The 18181-nt window shown below is 51.4% G+C and overlaps 1 protein-coding gene across 9 annotated transcripts in view; it reads left to right on the top strand.

Annotated features, from left to right (window-relative positions):
• Positions 1–18181, top strand: part of DLG3 (discs large MAGUK scaffold protein 3) — a 2111742-nt gene that overhangs the window by 1068426 nt on the left and 1025135 nt on the right. For all 9 annotated transcript variants that reach the window (XM_069612439.1, XM_069612441.1, XM_069612436.1 and 6 more), the window contains one exon: positions 14352–14402. In XM_069612439.1, coding sequence (XP_069468540.1) covers positions 14352–14402 — 51 coding nt within the window. The remainder of the gene's footprint in view (positions 1–14351; positions 14403–18181) is intronic.

Raw genomic sequence — 18181 nt, 5'->3', positions numbered from 1 at the left:
CGTAACCTGTGCTGTGCTTCTTCTGCTTAAGGCATGCGAGTTTACTGTAACCTGGTACATATCTCTGATGTTTACAGCGTGTACGTGTGAAATCAGAGTAACCTGTGCTCTGCTTCTTCTGCATAAGGCATATCAGATTAGTTTTACCTGGGACATGGCTCTGATGTTTACAGCATGTGTGTGTGAAATCAGAGTAGCCTGTGCTCTGCTTCTTCTGCATAAGGCATATCAGATCAGTTTTACCTGGGACATAGTTCTGATGTTTACAGCTTGTGTGTGTGAAATCAGTTCTTCTTCTGTTTAAGGCATGTGAGATCAGTGAACATGGTCACGTGACGCAAATGTATCAAGGGCAACATTGGCGCACCGGCTAAGGGACAGCAGTCGTTTTTATTCACATTGACAAAGCAGGTTGCACTGTGACTGCTGTCCCAGGTAGTTGCAATGCACGCAAAGCATTCATTGCAATAAAAGGCAGCAGGGGTGCAGACAGGGTGTCTCGGCGTGTCTGTTGGCACCCTCAAAGCTCCCTGCAGCTGAACGCACAGTGGAAGCGGCCCTCCATGGCATGACTCCATTTTAAAAAGATTATCAACTAACTGCCCTGAGCAAGGGGCGTTGGAGTAGTGCTTTAAATGGAAAAAAAGAAGTGCAGGTACTCACCAATCTAGAGATAAAGTGGGCGGAGCACAGCCTGGGAGGGTCTTCAAATCGCTCTCACGCTGGAGCGCGGCCGAGGCTCATTGACCTCACAATGCATGACCATCTCGGACGCCATGTTTCCATTTGTCTCACTTTCTATGTGTGTCTCGCTCTTCGTGTCTCACTCTCCATTTTTATGTCATTTTTGTCTCACTCCCCACACTTGCACTTAAGCTATGTTCTCACACCCTCTTGAACTCTCTGTGGAGTCTGGCCACACCCTCTTGAACTCTCTGTGGCGTCTGGCCACACCCTCTTGAACTCTCTGTGGAGTCTGGCCTGTGGAGCAGGGCTCTGCCGTGTTCTCACACCCTCTAGAAGTCTCTGTGGAGTCTGGCCTTTGGAGCAGTGCTCTGCTGTGTTCTCACACCCTCTTGAACTCTCTGTGGTGTCTGGCCACACCCTCTTGAACTCTCTGTGGAGTCTGGCCTGTGGAGCAGCGCTCTGCCGTGTTCTCACACCCTCTAGAAGTCTCTGTGGAGTCAGGCCTGTGGAGCAGCGCTCTGCCGTGTTCTCACAACCTCCTGAACTCTCTGTGGAGTCTGGCCACACCCTCTTGAACTCTCTGTGGAGTCTGGCCTGTGGAGCAGGGCTCTGCCGTGTTCTCACAACCTCCTGAAGTCTCTGTGGAGTCTGGCCTTTGGAGCAGTGCTCTGCTGTGTTCTCACACCCTCTTAAACTCTCTGTGAAGTCTGGCCTTTGGAGCAGTGCTCTGCTGAAACATCTCAGTGTTTCCCACCACAGCCTCAGTGTAATGGTTTACTGTTGGGACATTACCTTTACATTTGATTCGGTCTGCCTAATGCAACCACCTCTCAAAGACGCTGATCAATCACAGACTGATTTTGACCTGTTTTGGGACCTGTATGTGTGACGTTGTGAAGTTTGGAAGATTGTCACGTGTGCAGAGAGGGCGCCTGAAGGCACGGGGAGCAGGGTGGGCGGTACAGGAGCAGTCTGAGTGAAGTGAAGTTTGCAGGAATGAAGATGTCCCAATGTTACCGGCGGTCCGCGCCTTAAAAGAGTGGGCTCTCAATCGGCGCCGTGAGGGATCCCCGTATCAGGGGGTGGGTGGTCCCCACCTAGAACATAATAGTGCTGTGTATAAAAGATGACAAGCTTCGAAACTCCCAATGTCTTCAGGCGATGGACAGTGGGATTACATTATTGGTCAAGGATTAAGCACAGTGCATTTAGGAGACTTCCACACACACACACCTCCAGGATGATGTTGATATATGATATGTTGTGGCACTTATAACGCGCCTGAACACAAGTGTTTCTAGGCACAATGTTGCCCATTCTGTTAGGAAAATGTGATTATGCATATAATGTGAGACTTTCTGTTCTCTAGCAGCCATCATAGCTGTAAAGTTAGCTTTACATGGGAGTGTTAATTACTGTTCGCTTTCATTGTGTAACGATAAGGAATTGTGTAGGTAACTGGAGTTGTTGGTGGATTTTTCGGTCAAAACGTTGCATCACAACTTCAATTACTTAAACATTTACATATTAGAAAACGCAATGCCAATAACAAAGGAATGTGTTAAAAAAGTAATTGCACAGGCTTTCCAAATCAATCCGGTGAACGCATGACGAAAAGCTGAAGCCCACTGAGCGGAGCAGAGCCCAAGAAGAATACAAACCAAATACTACACACTGAACCCGAGAGTGATTGAAGTGAGACGCGGCTACCGTGCGGAACGCAATGAATGGGAAATCAAGCGTGCCATTTCTTACGCTGCAGGCTGCAGTGGTAAAACAACAACGGTTTGCCTCAAGCTGTACCATGGGCACATGTTCAGTACTTGCACTGAGTCCAGTGGAGGATTAATATCTTATATTCCGTTCACCTTTCCTCGACTTGGAACTTGGGGATTAGTCACAGGCCCTTACATACTAAGAATCGGGGCGAAGAACTTTTGCTTTGCCTCACGTCCTGAGGAAGGTCTCCGACCGAAACACGTGTCGACGTTTTTCTGTGTAACAAATATCTGACCTAAAAATCTGGTGTGAGACACACCATGACACCTAATCTTAGGGACTGGGTCTACTGTGTAATATACGCAATGAAGTTGTATTCTGCAAACCCAATGAGAAATGAAATATTACGGGTGTTGGTATTTTGTGCGATTGTATGAATGACTTTGGTATGTGGCTATGAATTTCGATATGAGATGTTTTTTATGAATTTTTTACCTGTGAAAAATGTTTTTCTATATGCTAAATTTGGCTAATAAAATGTGAATATATACTAAGGAGTGTCATCCCACATTACTGATCCAATCTTGGATATTGTTGTAATGAGGCTCAAGCCTCGGTCGGTATCCAAAAATCACCACTGATGGATACAAATCTATCAGCAAGAAGAAGAACAAGCGCGAAGCAGAGCACCACGCGTGGTGTGTGGAGAGCGCAGGAGCTGCATGTTTGTCTCTCCTTATGTTCTGCGGGGTGGGCCCTGAAGGAGACATTATGGGCACTATGCAGGCAAGCAACATCACTGAGCTGACCGGCTGAAGCCTCTCACCCACAAAATGTTAGCTGAGGGGTGGGCGCTTCCGTGCCCTTTAACATTTCGAAGGATCGGGAGCATGCTTCTGGGTGCATTTTGTTTCTTCCGAGGCAAATCTACTATCTGCTCGGCTCATCGAGTACTACCCGTTTCCCCGAGTCACGGCCCCCCTGAGACACACAGGCCACACCGGCTCTGCGGCCAGTGCCTTCATGAGCTTGACAACACGTTTCTTTTGTCATAAGCAGCAGAGCCTTTCTTACGCATGATGGTGAATTACCAACTGAAAGGGCACCAGTCACCCTGCAAATCTGTGACAGTTAAAGCGAGCAACGCACTAAAGCACCCTTATTTTCATACCCATAACGTCTAATAGCTTGATATGCTAAAAAGTAAAGTTTGCTTCGATGTCCTTAGTTGAATGTTCTTAAAACCATTCTTACCATCAGCAACCCCAGACACGTGTTTCGGCCTAGTCGGGCCTCATCAGTGAGGTGGAGCTGTGCCTCTCTAAGATCACTGAGCAAGAGTACCATCAGCAACCCCAGACACGTGTTTCAGCCTAGTCGGGCCTCATCAGTGAGGTGGAGCTGTGCCTCTCTAAGAACAGTGAGCAAGAGTACCATCAGCAACCCCAGACACATGTTTCAGCCTAGTCGGGCCTCATCAGTGAGGTGGAGCTGTGCCTCTCTAAGAACAGTGAGCAAGAGTACCATCAGCAACCCCAGACACGTGTTTCAGCCTAGTCGGGCCTCATCAGTGAGGTGGAGCTGTGCCTCTCTAAGAACAGTGAGCAAGAGTACCATCAGCAACCACAGACACGTGTTTCGTCCTAGTCGGGCCTCATCAGTGAGGTGGAGCTGTGCCTCTCTAAGAACAGTGAGCAAGAGTACCATCAGCAACCCCAGACACGTGTTTCAGCCTAGTCGGGCCTCATCAGTGAGGTAGAGCTGTGCCTCTCTAAGATCACTGAGCAAGAGTACCATCAGCAACCCCAGACACGTGTTTCAGCCTAGTCGGGCCTCATCAGTGAGGTGGAGCTGTGCCTCTCTAAGAACAGTGAGCAAGAGTACCATCAGCAACCCCAGACACGTGTTTCAGCCTAGTCGGGCCTCATCAGTGAGGTAGAGCTGTGCCTCTCTAAGAGCAGTGAGCAAGAGTACCATCAGCAACCCCAGACACGTGTTTCAGCCTAGTCGGGCCTCATCAGTGAGGTGGAGCTGTGCCTCTCTAAGAACAGTGAGCAAGAGTACCATCAGCAACCACAGACACGTGTTTCAGCCTAGTCGGGCCTCATCAGTGAGGTGGAGCTGTGCCTCTCTAAGAACAGTGAGCAAGAGTACCATCAGCAACCCCAGACACGTGTTTCAGCCTAGTCGGGCCTCATCAGTGAGGTAGAGCTGTGCCTCTCTAAGATCACTGAGCAAGAGTACCATCAGCAACCCCAGACACGTGTTTCAGCCTAGTCGGGCCTCATCAGTGAGGTGGAGCTGTGCCTCTCTAAGAACAGTGAGCAAGAGTACCATCAGCAACCACAGACATGTGTTTTGTCCTAGTCGGGCCTCATCAGTGAGGTGGAGCTGTGCCTCTCTAAGAACAGTGAGCAAGAGTACCATCAGCAACCCCAGACACGTGTTTCAGCCTAGTCGGCCTCATCAGTGAGGTGGAGCTGTGCCTCTCTAAGAACAGTGAGCAAGAGTACCATCAGCAACCCCAGACACGTGTTTCAGCCTAGTCGGGCCTCATCAGTGAGGTGGAGCTGTGCCTCTCTAAGAACAGTGAGCAAGAGTACCATCAGCAACCCCAGACACGTGTTTCAGCCTAGTCGGGCCTCATCAGTGAGGTGGAGCTGTGCCTCTCTAAGAACAGTGAGCAAGAGTACCATCAGCAACCCCAGACATGTGTTTCAGCCTAGTCGGGCCTCATCAGTGAGGTGGAGCTGTGCCTCTCTAAGAACAGTGAGCAAGAGTACCATCAGCAACCACAGACATGTGTTTTGTCCTAGTCGGGCCTCATCAGTGAGGTGAAGCTGTGCCTCTCTAAGAACAGTGAGCAAGAGTACCATCAGCAACCCCAGACACGTGTTTCGGCCTAGTCGGGCCTCATCAGTGAGGTGGAGCTGTGCCTCTCTAAGAACAGTGAGCAAGAGTACCATCAGCAACCCCAGACACGTGTTTCAGCCTAGTCGGGCCTCATCAGTGAGGTGGAGCTGTGCCTCTCTAAGAACAGTGAGCAAGAGTACCATCAGCAACCCCAGACACGTGTTTCAGCCTAGTCGGGCCTCATCAGTGAGGTGGAGCTGTGCCTCTCTAAGAACAGTGAGCAAGAGTACCATCAGCAACCCCAGACGCATGTTTCAGCCTAGTCGGGCCTCATCAGTGAGGTGGAGCTGTGCCTCTCTAAGAACAGTGAGCAAGAGTACCATCAGCAACCCCAGACACGTGTTTCAGCCTAGTCGGGCCTCATCAGTGAGGTGGAGCTGTGCCTCTCTAAGATCACTGAGCAAGAGTACCATCAGCAACCCCAGACACGTGTTTTGGCCTAGTCGGGCCTCATCAGTGAGGTGGAGCTGTGCCTCTCTAAGAACAGTGAGCAAGAGTACCATCAGCAACCCCAGACACGTGTTTTGGCCTAGTCGGGCCTCATCAGTGAGGTGGAGCTTACAGACATGCCAACATTCGTCAGGCCCTGAGAGGGAGATTTCACAACAGCAAACGCGGAGAAAGTATTTTTCCCATAGGATTGTGTTGGAGTTATGATTATTATCGGCTAAATCGGGAGGGTTGTCATGTATGGAGCTGTGCCTCTCTGAGCACAGGGAGTCCACGTCTGGATTACCCTGGGTTACTGAGGGTGAAACTCCCTCTCCCCTGCTAAATTCTTCACCTAAACTGCACTGATGCTGCAACTGGGCCACTCTCACCGACCTCGGTCCTGGTCCCAGCCACTCTCCTCTTGCACTGCCTCCCTGGCAACCCCTGCACTGCGGGACTGTCTCTGTATCCCTACAGCCCCCCCCCCAGCACTTGTCTGCACTTACCTTGCACTTGCCACCAGCTGGCCCTATTTATTTATTATTTTATTTCTATTCTACTTATTTGTACTGCACTCCCCCCCCCTTCCACTTGCACTTTTTCCCTTCCCCCTACCCCTGCACTTGCACGGTCTGAATGACACCTGGCCTAGTAGGATCGTTGCCCGTCTTCCCTATGTTCCCCCCTCCCTGCCTCGTCGCGCCTTGAAACACTTGTGTATAGGCGCGTTACAAATGCCATATCATATCATATCATATCATAAGCACAAGCCACATTTTAAAATGAAAAAAGGTTTTAAAGTTTGCCCGGATACATTTTATAGAAAACCAAATGTTTTCTAGCGTTGAATGGCAACCTCTGTATTTAAAACAATCGGGGTACAAAAGAGCGCCAAAGGGGTTAACTTGTGTGCAATGCTTTGGAATTCTGGAGAAAAGCATCGGCATGAGATTTTGGCGGCCTGGGTGTTGCCATGGTAACACAGAGAATAGCCCCAGATGGTAGTACTTTTTGTGCCATAATAAATGTAGGACCGCACGCGGTGCTGGTTCCGCGCAGGCGCGCACCCGTTTCTGCAACATGCACAGAAAGATGAGGATTTATAGTGCACAGGGCCGATTGAAGGGTGTCCCCCTGGCCCAGGAGGGTGGGGACCCCACAGTGATGGAACTCAGTGGCATCCTAGTAAGGGCTGTGATATGATATGGTATTTATAATGCGCCTATACACAAGTGTTTCAAGGCGCAAATGTGGCCACTTTTCCACCCATAATTAAGTTTAAGATCTCCTGCGTGGCTCATGTTGGGGGGGAATCTATTCCGGCTGGAACTGACCTCGTTTGCTCCCTGACGGACTCTTAGCTCCGCTTCTCAGCATCTCCTGACAGTCCCACGATTCCGTCTGGCGAGGGCCGGCGGCCGAGTGCTCTCGGCTCTGGCACCGGCTATGTGGAATTTTGTCCCGGGGCAGCTACGGGAGGTAAGTGACACCTTAGCTTCCGGGAAGCCTTAAAAAACCACCTTTTCTAACAGAAGGTGTGTGCTTTATTATTCAGCTCTGACCTCATTCCATCTGTTGTTCTGTTTAGCGCCTTGAAACACCCAAGCCGTAGCCGGCGCTGTACAAGTTCAGTTACATTGCCTTACATAATTAGTATCAGCGAACTCCTTCCACGCTCACCTCTGCATTGCTGTAAAATCTTTTCGCTAGCCACCTACTGTATGCATGTTCTATTTGCTTTGCCTACTTGCATCATGTAGTCTTATGTAAACGTAGTGTGACTCCTACTGGCTCCATTTAATTAAGATGTCTGTAACTACGCCGCGACACCCCAGGGTTTGGGCGTATGATAAAGGCAATAAATAAATAAAATAATAGTTGCGCCACTGGTCAGTGGTTACCATCCTCCACTGGTACACTACACCCGTTCTGGGGAAGGCTCAAACCCAACGGGTTAGTTAGCCCCTCCTCTTCCTCTTAGCGCCTCTTCGTGGCAGCGCGCCTTCCCCATCCTGATCCCTGCCCCCATAATGAAATCCTGAAGGAGAGTCCTGCCCTGGATCCTTGACAAAGGCCTTCACCTGGTTACTGAATGGTTTGCATTCCGCTGTGGACGTACTGTGTGATCCTGGGCAGCGCAGCATGTCCATGCCGAGTACTGCGCTGCGCCTGCCCATGTGTACCCGGAGCCCTAAATCATTTCGAATGATGGTTGTGGGGTCTACCACTACAAAGAAGCAGAAGTTGAGGGTTATATAAAAAAAGTCTTTCCGCCTCAGGGTGTATCGCAAGAAACCTACATGGACCTCCCATGATAAACATGAGCCCAAAAAGAGGAGAGGAAACAGTTGCCTTGAGATCGAGGCTGCAAAGGGGCCGCTGCTAGGAGAGGCCTCCACTTCTATCTGCGAGGCCATTGGGTGGTGACGTGCTGCAGTAGCGCCCAGATTCCTCCGGGTTAGGTGCGCTATACAAATGGCTAAATAAATAAATAAGTACTGCTACAGTAAAATGGCTGTGGAGGAGCGGCCTCGGCCGCCCTCTGGCCGTGACACCAGCAGCAGCACTGAGCCACCGCTAGAGTAGGGAAAAGACAGGGTGGTGGGGCGTGTTAGGGAGCGGCCTCGGCCATGACACCAGCAGCAGCACTGAGCCACCGCTAGAGTAGGGAAAGGACAGGGTGGTGGGGCGTGTTAGGGAGCGGCCTCGGCCGCCCTCTGGCCGTGACACCAGCAGCAGCACTGAGCCACCGCTAGAGTAGGGAAAAGACAGGGTGATGGGGCGTGTTAGGGAGCGGCCTCGGCCACCCTCTGGCCATGACACCAGCAGCAGCACTGAGCCACCGCTAGAGTAGGGAAAGGACAGGGTGATGGGGCGTGTTAGGGAGCGGGCGTGGTCGCCCTCTGGCCGTGACACCAGCAGCAGCACTGAGCCACCGCTAGAGTAGGGAAAGGACAGGGTGGTGGGGCGTGTTAGGGAGCGGCCTCGGCCGCCCTCTGGCCATGACACCAGCAGCAGCACTGAGCCACCGCTTGAGTAGGGAAAAGACAGGGTCATGGGGCGTGTTAGGGAGCGGCCTCGGCCACCCTCTGGCCGTGACACCAGCAGCAGCACTGAGCCACCGCTAGAGTAGGGAAAGGACAGGGTGGTGGGGCGTGTTAGGGAGCGGCCTCGGCCGCCCTCTGGCCGTGACACCAGCAGCAGTACTGAGCCACCGCTTGAGTAGGGAAAAGACAGGGTCATGGGGCGTGTTAGGGAGCGGCCTCGGCCATGACACCAGCAGCAGCACTGAGCCACCGCTAGAGTAGGGAAAGGACAGGGTGGTGGGGCGTGTTAGGGAGCGGCCTCGGCCGCCCTCTGGCCGTGACACCAGCAGCAGCACTGAGCCACCGCTAGAGTAGGGAAAAGACAGGGTGGTGGGGCGTGTTAGGGAGCGGCCTCGGCCGCCCTCTGGCCGTGACACCAGCAGCAGCACTGAGCCACCGCTTGAGTAGGGAAAAGACAGGGTCATGGGGCGTGTTAGGGAGCGGCCTCGGCCGCCCTCTGGCCGTGACACCAGCAGCAGCACTGAGCCACCGCTAGAGTAGGGAAAGGACAGGGTGGTGGGGCGTGTTAGGGAGCGGCCTCGGCCGCCCTCTGGCCGTGACACCAGCAGCAGTACTGAGCCACCGCTTGAGTAGGGAAAAGACAGGGTCATGGGGCGTGTTAGGGAGCGGCCTCGGCCATGACACCAGCAGCAGCACTGAGCCACCGCTAGAGTAGGGAAAGGACAGGGTGGTGGGGCGTGTTAGGGAGCGGCCTCGGCCGCCCTCTGGCCGTGACACCAGCAGCAGCACTGAGCCACCGCTAGAGTAGGGAAAAGACAGGGTGGTGGGGCGTGTTAGGGAGCGGCCTCGGCCGCCCTCTGGCCGTGACACCAGCAGCAGCACTGAGCCACCGCTAGAGTAGGGAAAGGACAGGGTGGTGGGGCGTGTTAGGGAGCGGCCTCGGCCGCCCTCTGGCCGTGACACCAGCAGCAGCACTGAGCCACCGCTAGAGTAGGGAAAGGACAGGGTGGTGGGGCGTGTTAGGGAGCGGCCTCGGCCGCCCTCTGGCCGTGACACCAGCAGCAGCACTGAGCCACCGCTAGAGTAGGGAAAGGACAGGGTGATGGGGCGTGTTAGGGAGCGGCCTCGGCCGCCCTCTGGCCGTGACACCAGCAGCAGCACTGAGCCACCGCTAGAGTAGGGAAAGGACAGGGTGGTGGGGCGTGTTAGGGAGCGGCCTCGGCCGCCCTCTGGCCGTGACACCAGCAGCAGCACTGAGCCACCGCTAGAGTAGGGAAAGGACAGGGTGGTGGGGCGTGTTAGGGAGCGGCCTCGGCCACCCTCTGGCCGTGACACCAGCAGCAGCACTGAGCCACCGCTAGAGTAGGGAAAGGACAGGGTGGTGGGGCGTGTTAGGGAGCGGCCTCGGCCGCCCTCTGGCCGTGACACCAGCAGCAGTACTGAGCCACCGCTAGAGTAGGGAAAGGACAGGGTGATGGGGCGTGTTAGGGAGCGGCCTCGGCCGCCCTCTGGCCGTGACACCAGCAGCAGTACTGAGCCACCGCTTGAGTAGGGAAAAGACAGGGTGATCGGGCGTGTTAGGGAGCGGCCTCGGCCGTGACACCAGCAGCAGTACTGAGCCACCGCTAGAGTAGGGAAAAGACAGGGTCGTGGGGCGTGTTAGGGAGCGGCCTCGGCCGCCCTCTGGCCGTGACACCAGCAGCAGTACTGAGCCACCGCTAGAGTAGGGAAAAGACAGGGTGATGGGGCGTGTTAGGGAGCGGCCTCGGCCGCCCTCTGGCCGTGACACCAGCAGCAGCACTGAGCCACCGCTAGAGTAGGGAAAGGACAGGGTGGTGGGGCGTGTTAGGGAGCGGCCTCGGCCGCCCTCTGGCCGTGACACCAGCAGCAGCACTGAGCCACCGCTAGAGTAGGGAAAGGACAGGGTGGTGGGGCGTGTTAGGGAGCGGCCTCGGCCGCCCTCTGGCCGTGACACCAGCAGCAGCACTGAGCCACCGCTAGAGTAGGGAAAGGACAGGGTGGTGGGGCGTGTTAGGGAGCGGCCTCGGCCGCCCTCTGGCCGTGACACCAGCAGCAGTACTGAGCCACCGCTAGAGTAGGGAAAAGACAGGGTGGTGGGGCGTGTTAGGGAGCGGCCTCGGCCGCCCTCTGGCCGTGACACCAGCAGCAGCACTGAGCCACCGCTTGAGTAGGGAAAAGACAGGGTCATGGGGCGTGTTAGGGAGCGGCCTCGGCCGCCCTCTGGCCGTGACACCAGCAGCAGCACTGAGCCACCGCTTGAGTAGGGAAAAGACAGGGTCATGGGGCGTGTTAGGGAGCGGCCTCGGCCGCCCTCTGGCCGTGACACCAGCAGCAGCACTGAGCCACCGCTTGAGTAGGGAAAAGACAGGGTGATGGGGCGTGTTAGGGAGCGGCCTCGGCCGCCCTCTGGCCGTGACACCAGCAGCAGCACTGAGCCACCGCTAGAGTAGGGAAAGGACAGGGTGGTGGGGCGTGTTAGGGAGCGGCCTCGGCCGCCCTCTGGCCGTGACACCAGCAGCAGCACTGAGCCACCGCTAGAGTAGGGAAAAGACAGGGTCGTGGTGCGTGTTAGGGAGCGGCCTCGGCCGCCCTCTGGCCGTGACACCAGCAGCAGCACTGAGCCACCGCTAGAGTAGGGAAAAGACAGGGTGATGGGGCGTGTTAGGGAGCGGCCTCGGCCGCCCTCTGGCCGTGACACCAGCAGCAGTACTGAGCCACCGCTAGAGCAGGGAAAAGACAGGGTGATGGGGCGTGTTAGGGAGCGGCCTCGGCCGCCCTCTGGCCGTGACACCAGCAGCAGCACTGAGCCACCGCTAGAGTAGGGAAAGGACAGGGTGATGGGGCGTGTTAGGGAGCGGCCTCGGCCGCCCTCTGGCCGTGACACCAGCAGCAGCACTGAGCCACCGCTAGAGTAGGGAAAGGACAGGGTGATGGGGCGTGTTAGGGAGCGGCCTCGGCCGCCCTCTGGCCGTGACACCAGCAGCAGTACTGAGCCACCGCTAGAGTAGGGAAAAGACAGGGTGATGGGGCGTGTTAGGGAGCGGCCTCGGCCGCCCTCTGGCCGTGACACCAGCAGCAGTACTGAGCCACCGCTAGAGTAGGGAAAAGACAGGGTGATGGGGCGTGTTAGGGAGCGGCCTCGGCCGCCCTCTGGCCGTGACACCAGCAGCAGCACTGAGCCACCGCTAGAGTAGGGAAAGGACAGGGTGATGGGGTGTGTTAGGGAGCGGCCTTGGCCGCCCTCTGGCCGTGACACCAGCAGCAGTACTGAGCCACCGCTAGAGTAGGGAAAGGACAGGGTGGTGGGGCTTGTTAGGGAGCGGCCTCGGCCGCCCTCTGGCCGTGACACCAGCAGCAGCACTGAGCCACCGCTAGAGTAGGGAAAAGACAGGGTGGTGGGGCGTGTTAGGGAGCGACCTCGGCCGCCCTCTGGCCGTGACACCAGCAGCAGCACTGAGCCACCGCTTGAGTAGGGAAAAGACAGGGTGATGGGGCGTGTTAGGGAGCGGGCGTGGTCGTTCCTCTATTCACGTTCCTTAGGTTCATGGTTGTCACTAAGGGGGGCTCCAGATGGAAAGTTGCAGAATAAATGTCAGGTTAGGTGCAGTTTCAGGATCACTAAATTTGAGCAAACATGGAAAAGTAGGGGGGCCCAGTGTTATGTGTGACCCTCCCAAGTGTATTGCCCTTTTAAGATGGGCCATACCTGTGTCATGGCCCGAGCTAATAAAAGGAGCAACTGCAGGCACGTGCCTCGGATTTCGATCGCTACCCGCGGCCCATCACGGCGAAGACCCTGTGAAAGCAGCCGTGCGGTCACAAGACCACACAGACCAAGAAGAATCCTAACCCGCAACTACACACTCCACCCGCGAGGATGGGGTCATGAGGCTCGTATCCAAAAATCACTGCTGGTGGATAAAACCCGGTCTGCAAGAAGAAGACGGCAGCTGGGGACGTGCCTCAGACGCTGCAGACTCCAACAATGGAAGTCCTGTGGTGTTCATCTCTCACTTTGGGCCTGCAGGCCCACACTGTGTGATCTCGGTCCTACAGCTCCCTGCTGGTCTGGGCCCCTCCAGACCAGCCTGGTGCCCTGGGTCCAGCCCAGGTACCCATCATCCAGGCTGCTGCCGGCATCCAAGGTGCCCCTGGCACCCAGGCTGTGTGCCCATGGCCTCACAGGGTCCTACCCTACAACCACCTGTAAGTCTGGGTGACCCCGGCAGCACCTGTGAGGCTGTCCCTGTGACCACGCTGGCCCCACAATACCCAGTCCTAGAGTGGGCAGGTATGCCTGAGGAGGAAAAAAGAAAGGGAAGAAAGACTTGCCAAGGGAAGGGTTGAAAGGGTAGGGGGATGGGAAGAAAGAACCCGGCTAGGAGAGGTCAGCATAGAAAGAGGATGGTGTGGGATTATATAGGGGAGGAGGGTGGCGATAAGAAAAAAATAATGTATTAGAAACAGACAGGACATTTTTAGGTTGTAAAGCAATGTGTCATGCATGTTTAGAAAGAAATCGAACCTGCCTTACAATAAAGCCTCCTTTTATGAAACCCTAAAGAAGTGGCATGGCATCATTGGCGCCATGCCGCCCAATGCAGAGAGGAGAGGAGAGCCACAGAGAGGAGCAGCCGCCACCGAGCTGCCACGGTTCAGACCCGCCGGAACTCTGAGATGGTGGCCTTTAAAACGTCATCCCAGTGAAATGTCCATGTACGCCAAGTCCCCTGCAGTGCCATAACTTAAGGACGAGGGTCAGGTTTGCACTTATTTCCGTGGAAGAACTAGGAAACGTGGGCGCTACCACGGCGAGGATTCACAGAGCACATTGTGAATGGTCAGGCAAGCAGAGGCGTAGACAGGGTAGGGCTCAGCAGCGCGGTGTGGGTATTTACAGATGTTAATGTCACTACGGTGAGCCCAACTACATTGGCTTAAGCCCCACTTGTTAGACATTCCTGGCTACGCCTCTGCTGAGGCAAGACGCACAGGGGGGATGGCTGAGGGTGTGGAACAATGAGATGGTGCTGTGTTGACAACGCAGTTGGCTGGAAGAGCTAGTCTGGATTAGGGAAATGGGAATTGATAACAAGATGGACAAATGTTATGCTGAAAGAATATGGTTAGAGCACTTGTCTCCGGCTTTCAGCCTCAAGTCTAGCCACAGGGTTATTGCAGAAGAGCCATTTGGAGTGAGGAAACTAGAGAGGCATTTTGTTGTAGAGACCGGCTGTGCGACAGTGGAATTTTCTAGAAAACGGAGTCTAGGATGTTGTTTGCGGATAGAATGCGGTGGAGGGAATTGGGCTGGTTAAGGATGCAGGAGGGAGCAGACAAAAAGACTGAGGAACACTATGTGGGAGGTTCACGTGGGTCACAGATGTAGCTGTGAGATTGGCGCAACTGAAAATGTGGCTGAAAACTATGGAACTCAAAGGGGAATGAAATGTGACCGCACAAGGTTTGGAGATCAGGAATTTTAAGATGTAGACCACTTCCCTAAACTCTGCTTTCCCTTTTCTCCTCTAGGTGAATGGCAGCGATGGGATGTACAAGTACGAAGAGATTGTCCTGGAGAGGGTAAGTGTGCAAGCCTTGGTGCGACACGATCAGATGAGGCTAGTATCTCCCTTTGCTAGAGATGTGGATTGTAAAAGAATTATTAATACCATATATTTCAAGGGGCTATATAACCAGTGAGGCAAGCTTGGACTGGTTGAGAGGTAAATCAGAAGATGTCTTTGCAGGAAACATCGCTGATAGGTTGCAAGCTGAATCTGGTGACCTATTTGAACATCTTACATGTAGATTTGCTTCATAAAACACGTTATTTAAACAAGTCATCATTTGAGTTGCCCATCTCCGGACTGCTTCAGATTTCAATGGGCTCACTGTAAACAATGCCACATGGCATGATTCATAAAAACGATATCCAGGCCAGCTTTGCCAATGTGTATTCCAAAAATGATTGACTCTTAAAATGTAGCAGGTATTACTTTAGAATTACAAATAATTATAATTGTTCTTTTATAACGTGCTTAATACCAGAGATTGTTTTCTAAGCACAGGATCAGGATTCAAACCTGTGTTGTGCTGCGCTGTCTTGCTTCCACGACATACTCGTTGCCCCTGAGCTATCCCCACCTCACCGATATATGATAAAAAGGCATGCACAAAAATCTCTTATCAAAGTATTCAAACTTTAGCTGTAGCCAGAGTCCTATAGAGAAAATATTGGGTCTGTTACAGATGCATTATATTCAGTAGGGTCAGGGGTCAGATGTTAGAGTCAAACTAGTTTGATACATGTTACACCCTTATTAGAACAATGGCATGATATCATCCTCAATAGCATGCCCACATTGAATGGTTTAACAGTACATTAATAGATGCAGCCGGATCAAAAACCATGATAGCTGTAAAATGTGGAAAAGGACTAAAAGGGCTACTTGCCATATTTTCCAATATTTAGTCTTGATGCTAGTATACCAGAGGAATTGTATCTGATTTATGCACCACCTGTAATGTTGCAACACACTAATCACTAGGGGGGCTCATTATTGAGACAGATTAGAGGTTTAACCTCCATACAGGAGGTTCTGAGTAGTAGTGATTCTAGAGAACTTATCTATGTATTTTCAGAAAGGTTGAACATTTCTGAGGTAGGCACAGGTAAACACTATGCATCTTTAGGTTCCATCACCTCTGCAGAGTTTTGTGAGATACTAAGCTTGTGGGATTTGAGTCTTGGTCTGGGTCAGAGTCTTCTTTGTAAAGATAAGCCTCTTCCTGACTCCATTTTTGACTTTGCTCTTTTGGATTTTGAAGATCATTATTCTTTATCTGATTTGTTTTCATCCCTCAACAGTTTTGTTGAATTGTAAGTTCCTGCTTTTCAAACCACATCCTCTACTGTAAGCAGAGAATTCAATTGTAATATATTGGAATGTATTGTCTTGTTCAATGAATGGAGTTTATAAAAGGCTTGTCTTTCATTTGTCACTCTGCGATAAAGTCTCAAATTCCCATATGAAAAGGTCACTCGGAGGGGCAGAGATTTTCAATTAGTACGTCAATTAAAATACCAGAATTTCACAGGTGCTTGTATCATCCCGGGTATAAAATGGTGAGGTTATTTGGGGTAGCAGAGATTCCCTGGGGGATTGTCAATTGAATTAACCAATTCTGCAGACATTTTAGGCTTTGCCCTAAGTGGCAGATCAGAAGAAGGATTCTTAACTAAGGTGCCTGTCAGTCATGAATCAAAGTCCAAAAAAATCATTCCGCTGTTTAAAACTAACCTAACAGACCCTAGCACTTTTATAATCAACTATGGGCAGGATAATGGCTCCCTCCTCCTGGTGGCTGTGTGTTTGCACTGATGCTGTCTTATGTTAAAGTTCTGGTTAATATACAATCTGTAAATAGCTTCTTGTTATCCTCTGTATTAACTTGTGTAACTCCCTTAGGGATTTATAGACTTGCTCTCCTTTTGAATAGGGTTTTTTCTTGCTATTTTAGGTCTCCCCTCTTTCTTAGAAGGCTTGAAGTGTTTTTGTATAAGATTTATTCTAGGGACCCCTCAGGTCTTTAGTAGACATGGGTCTCCTTCTGTAATGGCCCAGTCTTTGTTTCTTGGCTGTTGAGTGAGTATGCCCTTTTCCCAGGGTGTAATACTCCAATTCTACTACTCTCACTCTCTGTGATATCTGTGCTTCTTTTAATCACAGTAACATTGTTTAAGTTATTAGTTTGTTTCCACACTTTTGTCATTGACACTGATGCTGTAACTTTTCCCTTTTGGCTTTCCGGTATTTCTATCCCCCTATTTTATTTTATTTCTGTTATTTATTCTGTTATAGTTAAGATAATCAACCTTAAAACAAATATTCAGATTAAAAGAAAAAAGAAGACAATTATTCACACCTATTGTATCACAAATGGAGAGAAATATAAAAACACTATATACAAAATTCTATCATATTAAAAAGGAATACAAATCCTTCAAAAATAACATTAACTATATTTCATCCTTTAAGATAAAGAGAAGAAATAGGAGAGAAAGGAAAAAAACAAAAATAAAGATGCCCAGTTTCAGCGCAATAAAATCAGTCCCATCGCACTCATAAACCTCAGAGCTGCTATAGGTAGTAGTGTTTCCTGACCACTCAGCACTCTTAACCTAAAGTCCGCCTCAAAAAGGGTTTGCTGGTCATGCCAAATAACTTAACTCTAGTGGCATGTGAAGCAGGACAGTACATAACCAGATGCTCTCTTTTTATTAGCCACCCCTTCAGCATCACAGAGATGACATGATCAATACTCTTCCTTCTCACGAGAGCGTATTGATATATTTCACCTGTTTGGAGAAGGTTCATCCCTGAATCAGAAAAACTGTTTCTGCCAAAATGAATTTGTGAATCAATAGAGGTCTAGCAGAAGAGCCCCTAGTGGTTTGCAACACCTAGTAAGACTACTGTACGGTTTAGGAGTCTGCAATCTCTGTATTGTTGTGATGCAATCCTCACAGAATAGAATCGTTTTCACTAGCTGCAAGTTGTCTCTCAAATGCTTGGATTCTTAAATCCAGGACTGGCTCCCTCTTCTTTGCTTTCATATGGATATTTAGTTCTGCTAATAATTAGTTTTTCAAGGGAACTAACAAGTTCCTAAACAATGAGAGAACTTTCCATCTGTACCACATAGACATAGAGGAAAGACCCAGCTCAAATCTTACAGCGGCGATAGGAAGGCACCACTGTAGCCCCCGGCAATAGGGATGAATTCACTCAATTTGTCACACCTACCTCGAGTGCATGCAAAACCACATAATAATATACTGATATTAATGGTCTCTTCTTGCAGCTAAAATTCAATTCATTTCTAATTACAAACAGTACTACATAGTGCCTCGTCCATGGTTAATTGCATGCCGCAGTCCTGCCGTAGGAAAAAAAGATTAGTTGTTAATGTTACAGGGACCTTGCACTTGAGGAAGGCGGGCCGAAAAGACGGCTACAGAAATGTTTTTAATTCATAATTCATGGATGGTTTATAAAGTTAACAAGAGGCGTGGCAATACAGCAATTAAAGGAGATGGAAAAGAGACCAAATCTTGGATATGTTTTGGTATAGCAATCCTTGTAGATTGTGATGGGACGGCCATGAGTGGTGTAGAATTGCTGAGCAGTTTTAAGACTCAATATACTGTGGTGGCCACCGTGCTGAGGCACCATGTGTGGAAGTTAAAGAGTGCATGCTTAAGCCAGTCACATGCCCTTGAGCTAGTGTCTTAAGGTAATCAGAAGCCCCTCCATCCTTTACTCTTAGCTCAGTGACAGGCACCACTTTCCCTTACT

The sequence above is a fragment of the Ambystoma mexicanum genome, chromosome 5p, assembly GCF_040938575.1.
Source record: "Ambystoma mexicanum isolate Mex_15411 chromosome 5p, UKY_AmexF1_1, whole genome shotgun sequence".
Classification (NCBI taxonomy): domain Eukaryota; kingdom Metazoa; phylum Chordata; class Amphibia; order Caudata; family Ambystomatidae; genus Ambystoma; species Ambystoma mexicanum.
This window is presented reverse-complemented; position numbering and strand designations above follow the sequence as displayed.